Genomic DNA, 21,163 nt, shown 5'->3' on the forward strand with positions numbered 1-21,163 from the left:
CTCTACCCCTCCCTCGTTTGTCTATCACCCCCTCACCTAGATCCACCCACCACCTGCCAGCCCTTACCCCACCCTTCTCTTCATCATTCCACACCGGTCATCTCTCCTTTTCTTTTCAGCCCAATTGAAGGGGACGGGAACCAAAATGTCAATTATCCACTTCCCTCTGTAGATGCTGCCTGACACGCTGAGATTCTCCAGCCTGTTACCATCACGTGTCCCACCTCTGCAAGAGTCACCTTGGCCTCCCTCTCCCGGATAGCATCACCCCCACTTGTCCCACTTCACCTGTTTCGGTGCTGGTGGACTTTAGCACCCAGGGGAGCCGGGGAGCTCAGGACCCGCCGCCCGCGGCTGCTGCTGAATCCGCAGTGTTTCTGTTCCGTTGACGGATGTGGTGAACGGGTTAAAATTAATGGATCGATAATTCTCACATCGTGTTTATTTCACTCTCCGCACATTTATATTTACACTGACTGACTCCTGACGCCGGTCCCGGACCCGACCCGTTTACAGACCCGGAGCGGAACCGGAGCAGATTCTCAGCCACTCGTTTTCATTCGCAGTCCAGAAGAAAGGATAAAGTTTCTCTGTGAATTTATTCCCAGTGAAGGTGTGGAGATGGGACTTTGTCTCCGCATTGTAAAATGAAACTGTCCTGGATTCATAACTGAGATAAACTCCCACCCTCCTGGGGATGGGACCGGCAGAGAGATGGGACACAGGGGAGGTGTGAACCCACATCTCGTCATCAGCCCACGCGATCATCCAGAATCCGGTCTCCGGACTCCGTGTGAACCCTCCCTTCCTCTTCACAGACTCTGCGGCGACTCCCAGACCCCACAACAGATTCCCCATCACCTCCACCTCCCAGTAATGTCTCCCCGATGTGAATCCCTCCGATCCCAGCACACAAGGCCAGACTGTGAACCTCTTCCCAGTGTCAGGGAGATCCCTCCGGGTCCCGGTGCATCTCACACTCTTCCGATCCTCAGACACCTCGAGCCGCGGATTCACCGTTTCCACATCCAGGGTGACAGAGACTGGGGGGAAAAAGCAGAGAATTAGAGAGTCCCCGGGGATCGGGGGGAGACTCGGGCAGCGCGGCCTCGGGGATCGGGGGGAGACTCGGACAGCGCAGCCTCGGGGATCGGGGGAGAGGCCGTTGGGCTGCAGGCACAGTCGGGTTGCCGACAGGACCCTTACCCGGGGTTTTACCCAAACACAGCGGATGGACAACCGGCATCTTCCTGAGGTTTTTCCTTGACATGGAGAGTGGATTTTTCCCAATCAACACACACAAAATTCTGGAGGATCTCAGCGGGTCAAGCAGCATGTGTTAAGGGAGATGTACAGTCGATGTGTCAAGCCAAGACCTTTCCTCAAGAACGGAAAGAAAGACGGGAGATAGCAGTGGAAACGGGTATGAGGAAGGGGTGGAGCAACAACTGGATCCAGATGAGGATGGGGCGAGTAAACACTGGAGGCATTTAAAGAGGCAGAATTCATCCGTGCCGACCAACTCGCTTTAATGAACTAGTTTCATTTACCTGTATTTGCCCATTATTCCTTTAAACCTTTCCTAACCACGTACCCGTCCAGGTGTATTTTAAATCATTGTAACTGTACCCACCTCCACGGTTTCCTTTGGCAGCCTCTTGAGCTCCAGGAAAAAGTCCCAGAATATTCAGCCTCTCCTTATAACCCAAACCCTCCAGTCCCAGTAACATCCTTGTAAATCTGTTTTATACCCTCTCAGTTTAATGACATTCTTCCTGTAGAAAGGTCACCAGCACTGGACAGAGTGATCCAAATCATAAAGACAAGAAAATCTGCAGATGCTGGAAATCCAAAGCAACACACACAAAACCCTGGCCCAAATCATTGAGTGTTTATTCATATCCAGAGCTGCTGCCTGACCTGCTGAGTTTCTCCAGCAGTTTGTGTGTGTTACTCTGCTCCAAATGTGGCCTTCCCAATGTCTTGTACACTCATAACGTGACGTCCCAGCTCCTGTACTCAGTATTCTGACTGATGAAGACAATCACCTCCTGGTCTCTCTGTTCCACAACACTCTCCAGGGCCCCCGATTGATGTGTAAATCCTGTCCTGGTTTACCTTCCAAAATACAACACCCACATCTCTCTGAATTAAAATTAGTTTCCATCCAATGGCCCAGAGAACCAATTCATCAAGATCTTGTTGTAATCTTGGATAAACCATGAGCAAGAGGGTTATGTAGTGGATAACACAATACTGTTGCACCTCGGGGCGTTCAGAGTTCAACTGTGACACCATGTGTAAGGAGTTTGTACTTTCTCCCCGTCACCTTGTGCATTTCCTCCGGGTGCTCCCGATTCATCCCTCAGATTGGGGAGGAGTGGACAGCGAGGAAGACCATCATTGCTTGCAGTGGGATCTGGAGCAGCTGGGAAAATGGGCTGAAAAGTGTCAGCTGGAATTTAATGCAGACAAGTGTGAGCTGTTGCTCTTCGGTAGGACCCCAGTGTCGGTCTTTCACAGTGAATGATCGGGCACTGAGGACTCTGTTCTACAGCAGATCTGGGAACACAGGTCCAGGATACATTGAAAGTGTTGTTACAGGCAGATAGGGTTATAAAAAAAAAGCTTTTCATTGGACTTCATAAATCAAAGTATTGAGTACAGGAGATGGTTGTTATGCTGAAGTTGTATGAGATGTTGGTGAGGCCTAATTTGGAGTATTGTGTACAGTTTTGGTCACCTCCCTACAGGAAGGATGTAAACAAGTTTGAAAGAGTACAGAGAAAATTTCCAGGGATGTTGCTGGGACTGGAGGACCTGAGTCATGAGGAAAGATTGAATAGTTTAGGACTTTATTCCTGGAACATAGAAGACTGAGGGGAGATTTGATAGAGGTATACAAAATTATGAAGGGTATAGATAGGGTAAATGCAAGGAGGCTTTTTCCATGGAGGTTGGGTGGGATTACAACCAGAGGTCATGGGTTAAGGGTGAAAGATGAAAAGTTCAAGGGGAACATGAGGGGAAACTTCTTCATTTAGAGTGTCGTGAGAAGGTGGAATGAACTGCTGGAGGAAGTGGTGCATGCAAGCTCGATTTAAACATTTAAGAGAAGTTTGGACAGGTACATGGATGGTCAGCGTTGGAGGACCATGGTCCCGGTTCAGGTCGATGGGAACAGGTAGTTCGGTACAGACCAGGTGGGCTGAAGAGCCTGTGCTGTTAGTTTCTATCACTCTGTGATGCTCGTACAAAAACATAACGGTTTGTAGGTTAAATGGACATTGTACATTGCCTCGTGATCAGGCTGGTTTTAAATAGTTGGGGTGCTGGGTGGAGCGGGTCATTGGTCTGGGACGGCCTGTTTCACACTGTCTCTAAATAAATAAATAACCTCTTCACTGTCCGTGAAACCACCAATTTTAGAGTCCTTCACAAACCTACTAAACACGTCACCTACATTCTCCCCAAATCATTCATATGAATGATGAAAAACAGTGGACCCAGCACCGATCCCTGCAGTACAACCACTGGTCACAGGACTCCACCCAGACAACTCTGTATCCAATTCCAGATTGTATTGTATCCCATGTGATCTAACCCTCTGCTACCTTCTCAAATCCCTCGCTAAACTCCATGGAGACGATGTCTACTGCACTTTCATCAGCTGTAATTTATTTATTGAGATACAGCACGGAATAGGCCCTTCTAGCCCTTTGACCCCCACCACCCAGCAACCCCTGATTTAATCCGAGCCTGACCATGGGACAAGTTACAATGACCCCCACCACCCAGCAACCCCTGATTTAATCGAGCCTGACCATGGGACAAGTTACAATGACCCCCCACCACCCAGCAACCCCTGATTTAATCCGAGCCTGAGCATGGGACAAGTTACAATGACCCCCACCACCCAGAAACCCCTGATTTAATCCGAGCCTGACCATGTGACAATTTACAATGACCCCCACCACCCAGAAACCACTGATTTAATCCGAGCCTGACCATGTGACAAGTTATAATGACCCCCACCACCCAGCAACCCCTGATTTAATCCGAGCCTGACCATGTGACAAGTTATAATGACCCCCACCACCCAGCAACCCCGATTTAATCCAAACCTGACCATGGGACAAGTTACAATGACCCCCACCACCCAGCAACCCCTGATTTAATCCGAGCCTGACCATGGGACAAGTTACAATGACCACCACCACCCAGCAACCCCTGATTTAATCCGGGCCTGACCATGGGACAAGTTACAATGACCCCCACCACCCAGCAACCCCTGATTTAATCCGAGCCAGAACATGGGACAAGTTACAATTACCAATTAACCTGCCAACCGGTATGGGTTTGGACTGTGAAACCAGAGAACCCAGAGGAAATCCACACGGTCACGGGGATTACGTACAAACTTCTTACAGGCAATGACGGGACATGAACCCGGGTCGCTGGTACTGTAAGTCGTTGTGTTAACCACTATGCTACCGTACCGTCCATTCAGAAAACCAAGATGACATTAGGCTCACCAGTCTGTACTTCTCAGGCTTTTCCCAACAGTCTATCTTCAATAAATGTTCAACATAAGTCTCCCTCCAGTCTTCTGGCCCCTCACCCACAGCTATCGATGGCACACAAATCTCCAAATGGCTCTACTCTTTCCTCCCGAGCTTCCCACAATGTCCTGGGACACACTTGATCAGGACCTGGGGATTTATCGACCTTTCTGCATTTTAGGACCTGCAGCACATTTGCTTCTGTAATGTGGTAGAAAATGAGGTTGATCATCTTCTGTAACACAGGGGAATTGAGGGCTCTGTGGAACTGGCACAGAAGAGGAGTTGAGGCCTGGGACAGGGAAGGTTTAGAAGGATATGAGTCAAAATGCAGGTAAATGGGCTGAGGGGTGTTCTGCCAGAAATATATAAAGTTACAAGGGCTTAGATTGAGCAGATGGTTGAAATGTTCTTCCCATGGGAGGGGGGATGAAATACAAGAGCTCACATGTCTGAGGTGAGAGTGAGGAGTTTAAAGGTGAGTTTATTTGAACAGTGGGTGGTTGATGTTGGAACTTGTTGCCAGAGGAGGCGATGGAATCAGATACAATCACTGTATTTAAGAGACACTCAGACAGACACTTCAATAGACAAGGCACAGATGGAGACTGACCTATATAGGTCAGAACAGAGGTGATGGGCTGAAGGGCCCATTTCAATACTGTACAACAATGACTCTGTGACTTTAAATGAACTGAATGTCTGAGACCCCACAGCCTCCGGTGCAGAGAATTCCAAAGATACTCCATCCTCTGAGGGTTCACCCCATCCTGAGACAGTGACCCCTGACCCTCGACCCCTCAGACAGGGGAAACATCCTCCCTGCATCCTGCCTGTTGCATTTGGAAAGACAGGGACTGATCAGGGACATTCCGTACGGCATTGTGAATGAAAAATTACAGTTTGTTGAAGAGGTGACAGAGAGGATTGACCAGGACAGGGTGGTAGACATTGTCCACATGAACTTCACCAAGGCCGTTGATGTTGATCATAGACCACACGTGGAGTATTGTGTGCATTTCTGATTCCCCGACTCTGGGAAGATGTCATTACACCGGTCAGGAAGCTTCAGGAGGCTGTAACAATGGCTGGAGGGCTTGGGTTAAAAGGAGAGACTGGATAAGCTGGGGACATTTCCCTGGAGCAATGGATGTTGAGGGGTGACCCCTTACCGAGGTATATAAAATCAGGGGCAGACATAAGGTCATGGTCTTTTTCCCCAGAAAGGGGGAGTTCAAAACCAGAGGGCAGAGAGGGAAGGTGAAAGGGGAGAGTTTTTTAAGGGAGCTGCAGGGCAACCAGTGACCAATCGGCATCTGGGATTGATCAGTAAGAGCAAATTCAAGGAAGACGGGCAAGCACAGCAGCCATCATCTGAGTGGACTCCGTCAGAGTGGACATCGTCCGAGTGGACACCGTCAGAGTGGACATCGTCTGAGTGGACACCATCAGAGTGGACACCGTCTGAGTGGACACCGTCCGAGTGGACACCGTCAGAGTGGACATCGTCCGAGTGGCCATCGTCAGAGTGGACATTGTCAGAGTGGACACCGTCAGAGTGGACACCGTCCGAGTGGACACCGTCAGAGTGGACATCGTCAGAGTGGACACCGTCCGAGTGGACACCGTCTGAGTGGACATCGTCAGAGTGGACATCGTCAGAGTGGACATCGTCAGAGTGGACACTGTACTTCTATATTTGTCTGCTGTAGCACTTACTTTTTATTCACAGTTATTTTGTAAATAACACTATTCTTTGCACATCTGGTTAGATGCTAACTGCATTTCATTGGCTTTGTATCTGTACTCAGCACTATGACAATAAGGTCGAATCCTACTTGTAATCTCCTCAAAGGATTCCAACAGGTTCGGCAGGCAGGATTTTCCCCGTGCTGACTTTATACTGTCTTGTCCTGTGTCACCAAGTACTCCATCACCTCCTTAACGATTGACTCCAATATCTTCCCAACCACTGAGGTCCGGCTAACTGGTCTATAATTTCCTTTCTGCTGCCTCCCTCCTTTCTTAAAGAGTGGAGTGACATTTGCAATTTTCCAGTCCTCTGCCACCATGCCAGAATCCAATCATTTTTGAAAGGTCATTTCTAATGCCACCACAATCTCTAACACTACCTCTTTCAGAACCCTAGGGTGCAGTTCATCTGGTCCGGGTGACTTATGTACCACAGTGAAGACTGATGCAAAATAGTCATTTAGTTCACCAGCCATCTCCTTGTCCCCTGTTATAATTTCTCCTGCCTCATTTTCTAGTAGTCCTATATCCACTCTCATTTCTCTTTTATTTTTAACATACTTGAAAAAACTTTTACCATCCACTTTGATATTATTTGTGAGCTTGCTTTCACATTTCATCTTCTCCCTTCCAATGATTTTTTAGTTGCTCTCTGTACGTTTTTAAAAACTTCCCAATTCGCTATCATCCCACTAATTTTTGCTTTGTTGTATGCCCTTTCTTTTGCTTTTTCAATGGCTTTGACTTCCCTTGTCAGCCATGGTTCTACTATTTTACCATTTGAGTATTTCTTCATTGTTGGAAGAAATGAAGAAATCCTCATGTCCTGCACCTTCCTCATTTTCCCCAGAAACACACATCATTGCTGCTCTGTTGACGTCCCTGCCAGCAGCTCCTTCCAATTTACTTTGGCCAACTCCTCTCTCATACCACTGTAATTTCCCTTACTCCACTGAAATACTGCTACATCAGACTTTACTTTCTCCTATCAAATTTCAAGTTGAACACAATCATACTGTGATCACTGGTTCCTAAGGGTTCTTTTACCATAAGCTCACTAATCGCCTTTGGTTCATTACATAACAGCCAATCCAGTATAGCTGATCCTTAGTAGACCCAATGACATACTGCTCTAAAAAGTCATCTCTTAGGCATTCAACAAACTCACTCTTGAGATCCATTACCAACCCGATTTTCCCAATTGACCTGCATGTTAAAATCACCCTTGACTACCATAACATTGCCCTTTTGACACAGCTTTTCTATATCCTGTTGTAATCTGTGGTCCACCGCCCAGCTCTGTTGGGTGGCCTGTATATAACTGCCAACAACATCCTTTTACTCTTGCAGTTTCTTAACTCAACCAACAAGTATTCAATATCTTCCGATCCTATGTCACATCCTTCTACTGATTTGATGCCATTCTTTACCAGTAGAGCCACACCACCCCTTCTGCCAACCTTCCTATCACTCCGATATAATATGTAACCCTGGACATTCAGCTCCCAACTACAACCATCCTTCAGCCACAATTCAATGATGGCTACAACATCATACTGGCAATTTGTAATCGTGCAACAAGATCATCCACTTTATTTCTTACACTATGTGCATTTAGATACAACACCTTGAGTACTGTATTTGTTATCCTTTCTGTTTCTGCACCCCTAATGTTTTGATACTCAGCCTGTTGGCTGCAACTGAGCCCCATCACCTGCCTGCCCTTCTTGACAGTCTGACTGCAGGCTATCATTACCATTTTTACCATCCATCCTATCCCGAGTCCCTTCACTCCAGTTACCACCCCCCTACAAAATTAGTCTAAACCCTCCCCAATAGCTCTAATAAACCTGCCCGCAAGAATATTGGTCCCCCTCGGGTTCAGGAGCAACCCATCACTTCTGAACAGGTCATTCCTCCCCCAGAAGAGATCCCAATGATCCAAGAACCTGAAGCCCTGCCCCGGCACCAGCTTCTCAGCCACACATTGATCTGCCAAATCATCCTGTTTCTACCCTCATTGGCACAGGCATGGGCAGCAATCCAGAAATTACTACCCGGGAGGTCCTAATTTCTGGATTAGAGAGAGGTGAGTGGATATCGGACTGCTGGAAAACAATGCTGGAGAGGTAGTAATGGGGGACAATGAAAGGGTGGAGAAACTGAAGAAATATTTTGCATCAGTCTTCACTGTGGAAGAGATGAGCAGTATGGTGGAAGTTCCAGGTATCAGGGGGCATGATGTGTGTGAAGTTACCATGACAGAAAGTTCTTGGGAAACGGAAAGATCTTTAGGTAGCTGTCACCTGGACTAGACAGTGTACATGCCAGAGTTCAGAAAGAGGTGGCTGAAGAGATTGTGGAGGCATTTGTAACGATCCTTCAGGAATCACTAGATGCTAGAATGGTTCTGGAAGACTGGAAATTTGAAAATGTCACTCCACTGTTCAAGAAGGGAGAGGCAGAATAAAGGAAACTCTGGGCCAGTTAGTCTGACCTCAGTGGCTGGGAAGATGTTGAAGTTGAGGAGTTGTCAGGGAACTTGGAGGGACATAATAAAATAGGCCTAGTCAGCATGGTTTCCTCAAGGGAAAATCTTGCCTGACAAATCTGTTGGAATTCTTTGAAGAAACAACAAGCCAGATAAACAAAGGAGAATCAGTTGATGTTGTGTACTTGGATTTTCAGAAGGCCTTTGACAAGGTGCCACACATGAGGCAACTTAACAAGCTACGAGCCCACAGTATTACAGGAAAGATCCTAGCATAGACAAAGCTGTGGCTGATTGGCAGGAGGCATAGAGTAGGAATAAAGGGAGCCTTTACTGGCTGGCTGCCCGTGGCCAGTGGTGTTCCACAGAGGTCTGTGTTGGGACTGATTCTTTTTACATTGTATGTCAATTATTTGGATGATAGAATTGATGGTTTTGTTGAAAAGTTTGCCGACGATATGAAGATAGGAGGAAGGATAGGTACTTTTGCGGAAGTAGAGAAGCTACAGAAGGACTTAGACAGTTTTGGAGAATGGGCAAAGAAATAGTGTATTGAATACAGTGTCCGGAAGTGTATGGTCATGCACTTTGGTAGAAGTAATGTAAGGTTTGACAATTTTCAAAATGGAGAGAAAATATAAAAAAAACTGAGGTGCAAAGGGACTTTGGAGTCCTTGTGCAGGATTCCCTGAATGTTCATTTGCAGATTGAGTCTGTGGTGAGGAAGGTAAATGTGATTTTAGGATTCATTTCAAGCAGACTAGAACATAAAAGCAAGGATGTAATGTTGAAACTTTATAAAGCACTGGTCAGGCCTCATTTGGAGTATTGTGAGCAGGTTTGAGCCCTTTATCTTAGAAAGGATGAGCTGGAACTGGAGAGAGTTCAAACGAGGTTCATGAAAATGATTCCAGGGTTGAATGGCTTGTCATATGAAGAGCGTTTGATGGCTTTGGGCCTGTATTCACTGGAATTCAGAAGGATGAGGAGTGATCTCATTGAAAACTATTGAATGGTGAAAGTATTTGATGGAGAGGATGTTTCCCATGGTGGGAGAATCTAAGACCAGAGGACACGAAGATGTGGAGGAATTTCTTCAGCCAGGTAGTGGTGAATCTGTGGAATTCTTTGCCACAAGCTGATGTGGAGGTCAAGTCTTTATGTATATTTAAGGCAGAGGTTGATAGATTCTTGATTGGTCAGGGTACGAAGGGATATGGGGGAGATGGCAGGAGATTGGGGCCGAGAGCAAAATTGCATCAACTACAATGAAATGGCGGAGCAGACTCAATGGGCCAAATGGCCTAATCCTGCTCCTATATCTTACTCTTATGGTCTATAGTATAATTAAAATATTTTCAAATACATTTAGACAGGTACACGGATAGGAAATGTTTAGAGGGATACGGGACAAACACACGTTGATGAGACTTACTCAAGAAGACATCTTAGCCTGGATGGATGAGTTGGGCCATGGGTTCAACATCTACCAAACCCCTTCCCAGATCATCCTCCTGAGGAATCTCACCCTGGAGTCTGTCTGTGAACTGTTGGTGTGACGTCAGTTCAGTGCCACAGAAACAGGCAGATTGGATAAAGGTGGCAGATTTCATTCTTAAATGTAAATTTGTGTCGGTGTGTCTGATGATGTGTCCCAGTCTGCTGGTGAGTCTGGGTATTTATCACTGTGTGTGTGTGTGTGTGTGTGTGTGTGTGTGTGTGTGTGTGTGTGTGTGTGTGTGTGTGTGTGTGTGTGTGTGTGTGTGTGTGTGTGTGTGTGTGTGTGTGTGTGTGTGTGTGTGTGTGTGTGTGTGTGTGTGTGTGTAACTAACAATGTGCAATGTTGAGGCTCTGACTACAATCTATCAATCGTCCTTGTGCACGTGTGTGAGGGAGATTTGCCAGGCTGGTGATATGATCTTCTCCCATTGTTCACCAAGGTCAATACTCAGAGTCTAGACTGACATCTACATCATTTATTATGATATTGTAATTCGTCCTCTACTGTGCCTATTGTCTTGTTTATTAATTATTGTACTGCCCTGCACTGTTTTGTGCACTTTATGTAGTCCTGTGCAGGTCTGTAGTCTAGTGCAGTTTTTATGTTGGTTTTACGTAGTCTCGTGTATCCTTGTGCTGTCTCCCATAGTCTAGTGTGGCTTTGTTTAGTTTCATGTAGCACCAGAGTCCTGGAGAAACGTTTCGCTTTTACTGTGACTGTACCAGCAGCTTATAGTTGAAATGACAATACAAGTGACTTGAGTAGTCCTGACTTGACTCGGTTGGTGTCCGATCAGTCTGATGATGCTTCAATGTGGGGGTTTGATAACAACACTGAGACTGGCGAGTCCAGCAGGGGGCAGAGCTGAGTCAATCAGACTGCGGTCACGGACAGGTCAAACAGGGTGAGAGGCTGGAAGGACTGGTGTATTTTTCTGACAATCCCTGTCACCACAGTGATACAAGATTTTACCCTATTTAATGTCATTCATTGAATGTTAATTCCAGAGCTACTGTGTTCGGATTCAAACTCATGCCTTGACGTATTTGTCCAGTGCGAATGGGATCAGGATGCAGTGGTTCACATAACAGTGCTGTGTATGGGTTGTATGTTGCCCCCTGTGTTGGTCTGTTCAGGGATTTGACATCTCCAGCTGACCATGTGACTGTGATGCTTCCCAACAGGTGGGGTTGGTGCCAGAATAAACTTCAATTCCGATGGCCCGATTAGTGGCAGGAGCAGGGCACAGTGACGAGGTTTCCAGCAGGTTGGTGACACTTGTTTAAAAGTACAGAAGGGACAAGTGGAGCGGCCATTGTCGGGGCGGCCATTGTTGGGATTCGGTCAGTGGTGAGAGTAGGAGTGTCAGGCTTCGGCTCAAAGGAGGCTTCAGCTCCAAAGAGGTGTTGGCTCTGGGTAAGCTTCTGCTAAAGTTCCCTTTTTTCCTCTTACTGTACCTCATGTAGTAAATGTCTGTTGTGCGTTCTGCATGCCAGATGTTGGAGTCCTGGGAGACCCAGAGTCACCCAGTGAACACCATCTGTGTGGAGTGCATCTGTCTCCAGCTCCCTGAAGACCATATTAGAGCACATGACCATAAGACATAGGAGCAGAATTAGACCATCTGGCCCGTCGAGTCTGCTCCGCCGTTCAATGATGGCGGAATCTTTTTGTTTCTCCTCCTTAACCCCAGGTTCCGGCCTTCTCCCCGTAACCTTTGATGCCATGTCCATGAAATACACCCAACGACCTGGCCTCCACAGCTGCATGTGGCAACAAATTCCACAAATTCACCATCCTTTGGCGAAAGAAATTTCTCCGCATTTGTGTTTTGAAAGGGCGCCCCTCTATCCTGAGGCTGTGCCCTCTTGTCTTAGAGTCTCTACTCTCGCTGGGCCTTTCAACATTTGAAAGTTTTCAATGAGATCCACCCTCATCCTTTTGAATTCCAGCAAGTACAGACCCAGAGTCATCAAAAGTTACTCGTGTGACAACCCTTTCATTCCCGGAATCATTCATGTAAACCTCCTCTGGACCCTCTCCAATGCCAGCACAACTTTTCTAAGATGAGGAGCCCAAAACTTTTCACAATAGTCAAGGTGAGGCATCATTAGTGGCTTATAAATCCTCAGCATTACATCCTTGCTCTTGTATTCTACACCTTTTGAAAGGAATGCTAACATTGCATTTGCCTTCCTCACCACCGACTCAACCTACAAGTTAACCTTGAGGGTGTTCTGCACAATGTCCTTGGGGATGTTGAGGATCTGGAGCAGCAGCTGGATGACCTTTGGATTGTAGAGGAGAGTGAGGAGATAATTGATCAGAGTCACAAGGAAGTAGTCACCCTGAAGCTGCAGGAGGCAAGTAGCTGGGAGACTGTCGGAGAAATGGAAATGTGAATAGGCAGTGAGCGCAGAGCAAAGAGGTCCTGAAAAGAGAATTTAGAGAGCTAGGAAGAAAGCTGAGAAGCAGGACCTCCCGGGAAGGAATTTCTCGATTGCTGCATGTGCCACACACCAGTGAGGGTAGAAACAGGATGATTTAGCAAATTCTGGAGGAACTCAGTAGGCCAGGCAGAATCTATGCAAAAAACTACAGTCAACGTTTCAGGCAGAATCCCTTCAGCAGGACTGGAGAAAAAAAGCTGAGGAGTAGATTTGGAAGGTGCGGGAAGGTGCTGAATGCCTGTGAGATGGCTTTTTAGAGCAGTTTGTCGTTGAGCCTACTAGGGGATCAGCAATACTGGATTGGGTGGTATTGAATGAACTGGGGACGATTAGGGCGATTAGGGTGTTTAAGGTAAAAGAACCCTTAGGAGGCAGTGATCACAAAATGATTGACTTCAACTTGAAATTTGATATGGAGAAAGTTAAGTCTGATATAGCAGTAATACAGTGGAATAAGGGAATTTACAGTGATATGTGAAATGAGTTGGCCAAAATACTTTGGAAGGAGATGCTGGCAGGGATGACAGCAGAGCAGCAATGGAGTGAGTTTCTGGGAAAATGAGAAGGTGCAGGATGGATGTATTCCAAAAACAAAGAAATAATTAAATGGAAAAATAGTACAAGGGAAGTCAAAAGCTAATGTAAAAGCAAAGGAAAGGGCATACTGTAAAACAAAGCAAAAATTAGTGGGAAGAAACGTTGAGAAGCTTTTAAAAACTACAGAGCACAACTAAAAGTATCATTAGGAGGAAAACAATGAAATGTGAAAGCAAGCTAGCAAACAATATCATAGTGGATAGTAAAAGCTTTTTCAAGTGTGTAAAAGTAAATGAGAGATTAGTGTGGATGTAGGATTACTAGAAAATGAGAACAGAGAAATAATAACGGAGGCCAGGTAGGTGGCAGATCTACTAAGTGAGTGCAGTTAAGGTTACAAGGGAGAAGGTGCTCAAAAAGCTGAAAGACCTAAAGGTACATCAGTCACCCAGATCAGATGAACTGCACACTCAGGGTCTGAAAGAGATAGTGGTACAGATTGTGGAGGCATTAGAAATGATCTTTCAAAAATCATTGGAATCCGGCATGGTGCCAGATGACTTGAAAATTGCAAATGTCACTCGATTCTTTAAAAGAGGAAGGCAGCAGAAAGGAAATTATGATCAGTTAGCCTGACCTCAGTGGTTGGGAAGATGTTAGAGTCAATTGTTAAGGATGAGGTGATGGAGTACTTGGTGACACAGGACAAGATAGGACAAAGTCAGCATGGTTTCCTTCAGAGAAAATTTTGCATGACAAACCCGTTGGAATTCCTTGACGAGATTACACATAGGATGGATGAAGGGGATGTTGTATAAATGGACTTTCAGAAGGCCTTTGACAAGGTGCCACATGAGGCTGCTACCAAGTTAAGAGCCCAGGGTATTACAGGAAAGTTACTGACATGTTTAGGGAGTTGGCTGATTGGTAGGAGGCAGCGAATGGGAACAAAAGGAGCATTTTCTAGTTGGCTGCTAGTGACTAGTGGTGTTCTGCAGGGGTCAGTGTTGGGACCACTTCTTTTTATGCTGTATATCACTGATTTAGATGATGGAATAGATGGTTTTGTTGCCAAGTTTGCAGATGATACGAAGATTGGTGGGGGGGGGGGGGGAAGGCAGTATTGAGGAAATAAGTAGGCTGCAGAGGGACTTAGACAGATTAGGAGAATGGGCAAGAAAGGAGCAAATGAAATACAATGTTGGAAAAAGCATCGTCATGCACTTTGGTAGTAGAAATAAATCTGCAGACTGTATTCTAAGTGGGGAGAAAATCCAAAAATCTGAGATGTAATGAGACTTGGGAGTCCTTGTGCAGAACAAACTGAAGGTTAACTTGCTGGTTGAGTCAGTGGTGAGGAAGGCAAATGAAATGTTAGCATTCGATTCACGAGATCTAGAATACAAGAGCAGGAATGTGTTGCTGAGGCTTTATAAGGCACTGGTGAGGCTTCACCTTGAGTGTTGTGAACTGTTTTGGGCTCCTGATCTGAGAAAAGATGTGATGGCATTGGAGCGGGTTCAAAGGAGGTTCAAAGATGTGTCAAATAGATAATTCTGTTCCTATGTCTTATTGTCTCTAGTTCCCCTTCAGCCCTATTATTACAGCCATATTTTGTATCAAATTATAACTTAATTGTGTCTCATAAACAAGGACAAATTAATCTGTATGTTTTACCTCGCTTAATGCTGTCAAGCACTTCTTCCGATGCTATGTCGAGCAAATAGGGATGATCGAATTTTTCAGCCAGTAGGGTACCATCTGTCACTGACAAGGTCTGGGCTTCATCACTAACCCTGTAAGTATTATATAAACTGAGCATCAGCGATATTTGAACTATTTTACAAATCCATCCAGAGTTTCAGTAAAGACCATGTCCCACCTCCTGTTCCGACGAGCTTCCTCCTGAAATAAAAAAAAAACACAGATCTCAAATGACTGAGACTAACCGTTGGCATCTGAACAGCAGGAATCTGAGACAAGTTATTAAAAACCGCTGAAAATTCCCACTTACTCCCACTGACACACATGGAGAAAGAAACAGAGAAAACCTACAGCACAATACAGGCCCTTTGGCCCACAAAGTTGTGCCAAACATGTCCCTACCTTAGAAATTACTAGGTTTACCCATAGCCCTCTATTTTTCTAAGCTCCATGTACCTATCCAAAAGTATCTTAAAAGACCCTATCATTTCTGCCTCCACCACCGCCGGCAGCCCATTCCACACACCCACCAAACTCTGAGTAAAGAAACCTACCCTGACATCTCCTCTGTACCTACTCCCCAGCACCTTAAACCTAGCCCTCTTGTGGCAGCCATTTCAGCCCTGGGGAAAAGCCTCTGACTAGCCACACAATCAATGCCTCTCATCATCTTATACACCTCTATCAGGTCACCTCTCCTCCTCCGTCGCTCCAAGGAGAAAAGGCTGAGTTCACTCAATCTGTTTTCATAAGGCATGAAAGAGGGACACAGAACAACGGGAGAAAGTATGAGGAGTGTTTAACTGAGAGGGTGGAATTTACAGGAGAGACTGGACAGGTTTTGTATTTTTATCTGGATATGATGTCAGGGAGGATCAGATGGAGGAATTTAAGATTCTGAATGAATTTGATGGGGTGGGAGTGGAGAAAATATTTCTGCTTGGGCAGAGACCAAAAGTCAAAGATAAAACATCAGTTGGTCGTTGATAAATGCCACAAGAAATGTAGTGAAGGGAATGTGGAACTCACTGTCACAGGAGTGGCTGAAGTGGAACAGCAGAGATTGAATGTAATGGGGAAGCTGCATGAACACACGAGGGACCATGGAGTTCGGGGCACTGTGGCTCTGTGTGGTGAATGTGTGGGAGGTTACTTGTAAAGCAGGGAAATTAATAGAAGAAGGGCTGAAAGACCTGTCTTTGATGGAAAATTGGATATAATCCGAAAAAGAATATATCTGAAAAACAAAACAAATGGTACAAAATTCTCCAAAACAATGAACCTGACACAAACCAGATATTGATGGTAAATCTGATGTGTGGGTCACATTCTGCAATTCAACCTCAGTTCCCACTGATCGGCAGACAGACCCTCGCACCCACCACACCAGACACCCTCACAGCCTCTGACTGTAATAGGTTGTTACTCTGAGTATCAGGGGATATTATATTAGGAATCACAGAAATGATCCCCAGCTCAGTGCTCTGATCAGAGTAAATCATTCCCGAGAAGGTTGCAGACTGTCCTGTGATGTACAGATGCTGGGAGAGGCTGGTTTGGGACAATGACAATAGTCCAGAACAGTCACAATATCTGCTAGGTTTAAATCTGTTTACAACTACAGTATTTGTAAATCCCACACTGAGTTAAAATACATCATTTTGTGACTGTGCGCTTTTACGGAATCAAACTGAAATCTCTCACCATGAGGAATATCACATTGTCTTTCTGATCCATCCGTGTCTGTAACTTTGAGATTTCCTCCTGAATAGAATTTAAATTCTCTTGAATATCTCGAAGGTTTTTCTCCATTGGATTTAGAATCCTCTCCTCTTCTTCCCTGAGATCTCGGAGTGCTTGCTGCTCTTTCTCGGCAATAATCTGGCGCAGTTCATCAAACTGGGATGTGATGTGGGACTGAACGCTTTGTGACTGTTGCTGTCGAATGAAAGGAGAGGCTGGTTTATTATTTGGCCCTGATGTATTTCCTTATGATATGGAAGGGTCTGTCCAGCCCATTATCATCCAAGAGGACCACAACCTTGCCGTTGGGTTTGGAGGCTTGTGTGCCTCAATGACCCAAAGAACTCTGTTGGCTGGAATGTGGGTTTATGCTTTGACTCTTGGTGGGGTCACCCATGCCAACAGGTCAAAGGGTAGAGGCCAGAGTAAGAGTGGTCTACTGGTCCTCCAGGTTCATGGGTTCAGCTCAGGGCTAACATTACTGACTGGTAAAACAAAACTGTTACGGAAGCAATGAAGAGTCTTTCTACATCTGAGTGCCATGTTATTCCTGAGTCTCCACTCAGGACCTGCATGACTGACAGTAGTGAAAACGGAGAAGTAGCTACTGACATGTTGAATGAAGACATGAACACTGCCGGAGATGGAGGACCTTCATTGCTGTCCCAAACTCCAGTGGCATAACAGGCAGCAAGTGAGTGGTTCTCAGATCTTCATCACAGTTCCCTGAAACCCAGTCTTCCTCACTGACCCACCTGATTCACATACAAACCCCTTCACGGGGTTAATTACAGTAGTTAATTTACCGTTCAACCGTGGAATGTTGGCTAAAGGAAGGTATTGGTTACGGAGAGAACATGCAAACTCCACGCAGACAGCTCCCGGGGTTAGGTTCGAACCCAGGGCGCTGGAGCTGCGATACTCTGCTATTTTGTATTAAAGGGAACAAGCCTACACAACAATATTGGAAATTCTGCTCAGGAAGCCTCACCCGAACTCCAGAAATCTTCCCTTTCTGTTGCTGCTCCATTTCCTGAAAGTCTGATTTCTTTTTTGTGAGAGAGTCTAAGGAAGATTTAACCCGATCCTGGGAATCAAAGAGTGAATGGATTAGACAAAAAGATGACACTTTTGGGTTAGACAAAAAGACGATCGAAAGCCGGTTATTTTTACCTTGTAAATTTTAACGGCTTCGTTAACCGGAATGAAGTTGTGAGACTTGTGTTCCCGCGCAGTCGCACAGATCAGGCAGATCAGTGTCTTGTCCGTCTCACAAAACAGCTTCAGTTCTTCCCCATGTTCCTCGCAGTGAAGTTTACATTCCTTCTCTTTCGGATTCAGGTTTAGTTTTCGAGCTTTCTCAGACAGATTTGCTAAGGCCCAGCTGGCCCTGAGGGTGCGGTCTGCAAATTCCTCTCTACATTCCGGGCAGGAGTTTCTCTCCTCCCTTTCCCAACACCGTGTGATACAGGAGCGGCAGAAGTAGTGACCACACTCCAGTGACACCGGATCGGTGAAGAAATCCAGGCAGATGGGACAAATTGCCTCCTCGGTCCAACTCTCGACCTGTCGTTTCGAAGCCATGTTAACTCCCGGCACTTCCTGGTTCAGGGTCCTTTCACTTTCGGGAGCTGTTGAACGCCTGCAGTACCGCGATTGTCCAGTAGGCGCGCTGCAGTCTCGGGAATGAACGGAACGTTGCTCCAAGTGTTCTCCGGGCAGGAATCGCGGCAATTTCCACGTCAGGGTGGGATCAGAAACACATTAAAGAGGTCTGAATATAAATGAACCCGGAGCGCGGAGTCTGGTTCAGTGTAAGGCAGAACTGAAAGGGACAATTCCTGAAAAGCGAGATAGACAGTTGGCCTATTGTCCGACCCTGCTCCTGCCCCACTGAACTCGTGTCCTCATACATCGACTCCACCTATCCCACTCGAGTTAGTCCCTTCCCCCCCTACATCCGCGACACTTCTCATTCTCTTTTTCAATCTTTTTTTATTTGATTTTGTTACGTACCCCGTAACTGGGTGTCTAACCAGCAGAGAAAGAAGAACCCGTTGGAGTCTGGTGGTACCAAACTAAAGGTGTTTATTAATAAAAAATAACCAAAACCACATCAATAATACAAATATACATATAAAACAAGTTAGCAGTAATAAACCTAAAAGTGTAGGAATAATAATAATAAATAATAAACAAGCTCTATCGATGTCTAGGGGTAAATAAATTTCATAGAATATAAAGTTCAGTTCAGTTCATGAGGGCTGATGTAGTTATAGTTGTATTGTAATCGTTGGAGAGAGAGAGAGAGTGAGCGAGAGTTAACAGTTACTGCAGCCAAACATTCCTTTGCTTTCTTAATCTGTTGTGTCTTTGTGGCCATTCGGTTATGACCCCTCTGGTCTTCAGCCAGACTGTTCTTCTGTGGTGGACTCGTCACTCTGGCATGAGTGGACACACACACAAGTCCCCACCGGCCCTGCTTTTACACTGATAGCCTTACTGACCGACCTCCTGGTTCGGTCTTCAAAGCCCCCACCTTTCTTGTAGGTTCCAACCCTCAATCAGAGTCCACTGGTGTGTCTGAAGGGTGTCTCTCCAGACCTGTCTTTTATCCCTACTAACGGGGACTCAGCTATCCATCAATTCTGAATGACTGTGTCCATCAAATCAGGCCACTCCTTCAGTCCACTGAGGAATGTTTATGAGCAAACTATTGTACTTGCAGCGAAACAGTAAATAATTCAAAAAGGAGTCACAATACAGTTAATCAGCAATTTCTCCCTCTCTCTTATCTGTCACAGATGTTATTGCCTGTTTTTCGTCTCTCTTTCTCATGGTCAACATAACAACAGTGATAGTTCGTGGTTCTCGGGGGGGGGGGCCGCGGTTGGGAATGGTTAACCCTTCACCCGATTGTCCATCAGGTCTGTTCATTACTCATAACAATTTTAAAAATTATATGAATAGATACAAATCAGAGGAGAAGTTATATCAAATACATAATTCAATAAGTGTACAGAAGAAAGAAAGGAATGTACGTACGCTGTCAGAATCATGTATAATATAATATTAGGCTATTAGAACCACAACTCCTCTTGACACTTCATACAAAAAATAGACTGGAAATTTTCTATAATTAAGAGGAAAAATACCCACTAAACTAACCTAAAACAAAAAAAAAAAGACTGGGCAGTCCATTTGAGGATAAAATTACAAAAAAATCATACTTCTGGTCAAATCTGAAACTTCACAGAGGGAGAGAGAAAAAACCCTAAAAAAGTAGAAAAAAAATTAGATCATATAAAAATATTGAAATAAAGGTCGCCAGGTTTGCTCAAATTTGAAAGATGTATCAAACGTCTGACTTCTAATTTTCTCCATGCTTAAACATGTGTTACGTACCCGTGACACGTGACAGTGGTACCCTTGTCACGTGACTGGGGTTGAAGTTATACTGGACATGAGGTAATGGTCTTGTGATGGTGGAGTGACGTCATTTTCCCGCCAGTAGAGGTCATGTGACAGGTTTTTTTTACAGGGTATAAAAGGAAGACCCACCCTGTCAGGTGGGGCAGTTCGTGGCGGGATTTGTCAAGATGACTTCATATCCCTGCGTGATTTAATGTGATGACGCAGTTTAGTTGAAAAATGAAGTTTTATATAATGCCTAAAAGTTTAAAAGGTCATTGCCAACGGTTTCTTTGCTGGTGGAGAGTGAAGAAAAGTTTGGAAGATAAAAATCGAGGAGAATCGATTTTCGACGGTGGAAAGTTCGACCTTGTGTGATCCTCATTCAGAAGGATTTCGTTGACTGTTCTCGTGTTAATCTCCGCTGGGATAGCGGGAGATTGAGAATAGTGTGGAAGAGAGGTCAGTACCTTTAAGCCATTATATTCCATAAAATTCTTTGTAGGAAAGTTCGACGCCGGGGAATCGAAGGACAACGGCGTGGAAGAGAATTTAAATCGCTTTAAAAAGTCTCTCCTTTTAAAAGGACTGTGAGCTGTTGAACTTTCGGCATACCGCTTTAAAGAACTGTTTTTTTTTTCGGCATACCGCTTTAAAGAACTTTTTTTTTCAATACCGCTTTAAAGACTGTTTGATCTGCAACGCTATTAAGATCTGTGAATCTGCCGCACAGCAGCTGAGTTCCGTTTAAGCTAATGTTTGTTTACTTTTGGGGGGTTGTTTTTCAGTGTTTAATAAAGGTGTTATTTGTTATGAAAACCCTTGCCTAACTCATATATTTATTGTTGCCTGAATACGTAACACATGACATAATGGAGGAGAGCCAGAGAAAAGCAGTAGGTGGATTGGGATCCTTCCAATACAATAGAATAGCTCTCCTGGCCAATAAAGTTGAAAAGGCTATCACATGTTAATCCCAAAGATTGCCGTAAGTGAATTAGGTTGTAAATCC

General features: G+C 45.2%; 1 protein-coding gene across 1 annotated transcript; it reads right to left on the bottom strand.

Moving 5' to 3' along the window:
* Nucleotides 1-427: 427 nt before the first annotated feature.
* On the bottom strand, nucleotides 428-18,324 carry LOC140719506 (E3 ubiquitin-protein ligase TRIM39-like). Its single transcript, XM_073034222.1, has 6 exons — nucleotides 17,914-18,324; nucleotides 17,732-17,827; nucleotides 16,702-16,935; nucleotides 15,176-15,198; nucleotides 14,971-15,089; nucleotides 428-1,043 (listed from the first exon to the last, which is right to left on the bottom strand). The coding sequence occupies exons 1-6, from the start codon at nucleotides 18,322-18,324 to the stop codon at nucleotides 511-513; spliced, it is 1,416 nt and encodes a 471-aa protein (XP_072890323.1). The 3' UTR covers nucleotides 428-510.
* Nucleotides 18,325-21,163: the final 2,839 nt, after the last annotated feature.

The sequence above is a fragment of the Hemitrygon akajei genome, chromosome 2 (assembly GCF_048418815.1).
Source record: "Hemitrygon akajei chromosome 2, sHemAka1.3, whole genome shotgun sequence".
Lineage (NCBI taxonomy): Eukaryota > Metazoa > Chordata > Chondrichthyes > Myliobatiformes > Dasyatidae > Hemitrygon > Hemitrygon akajei.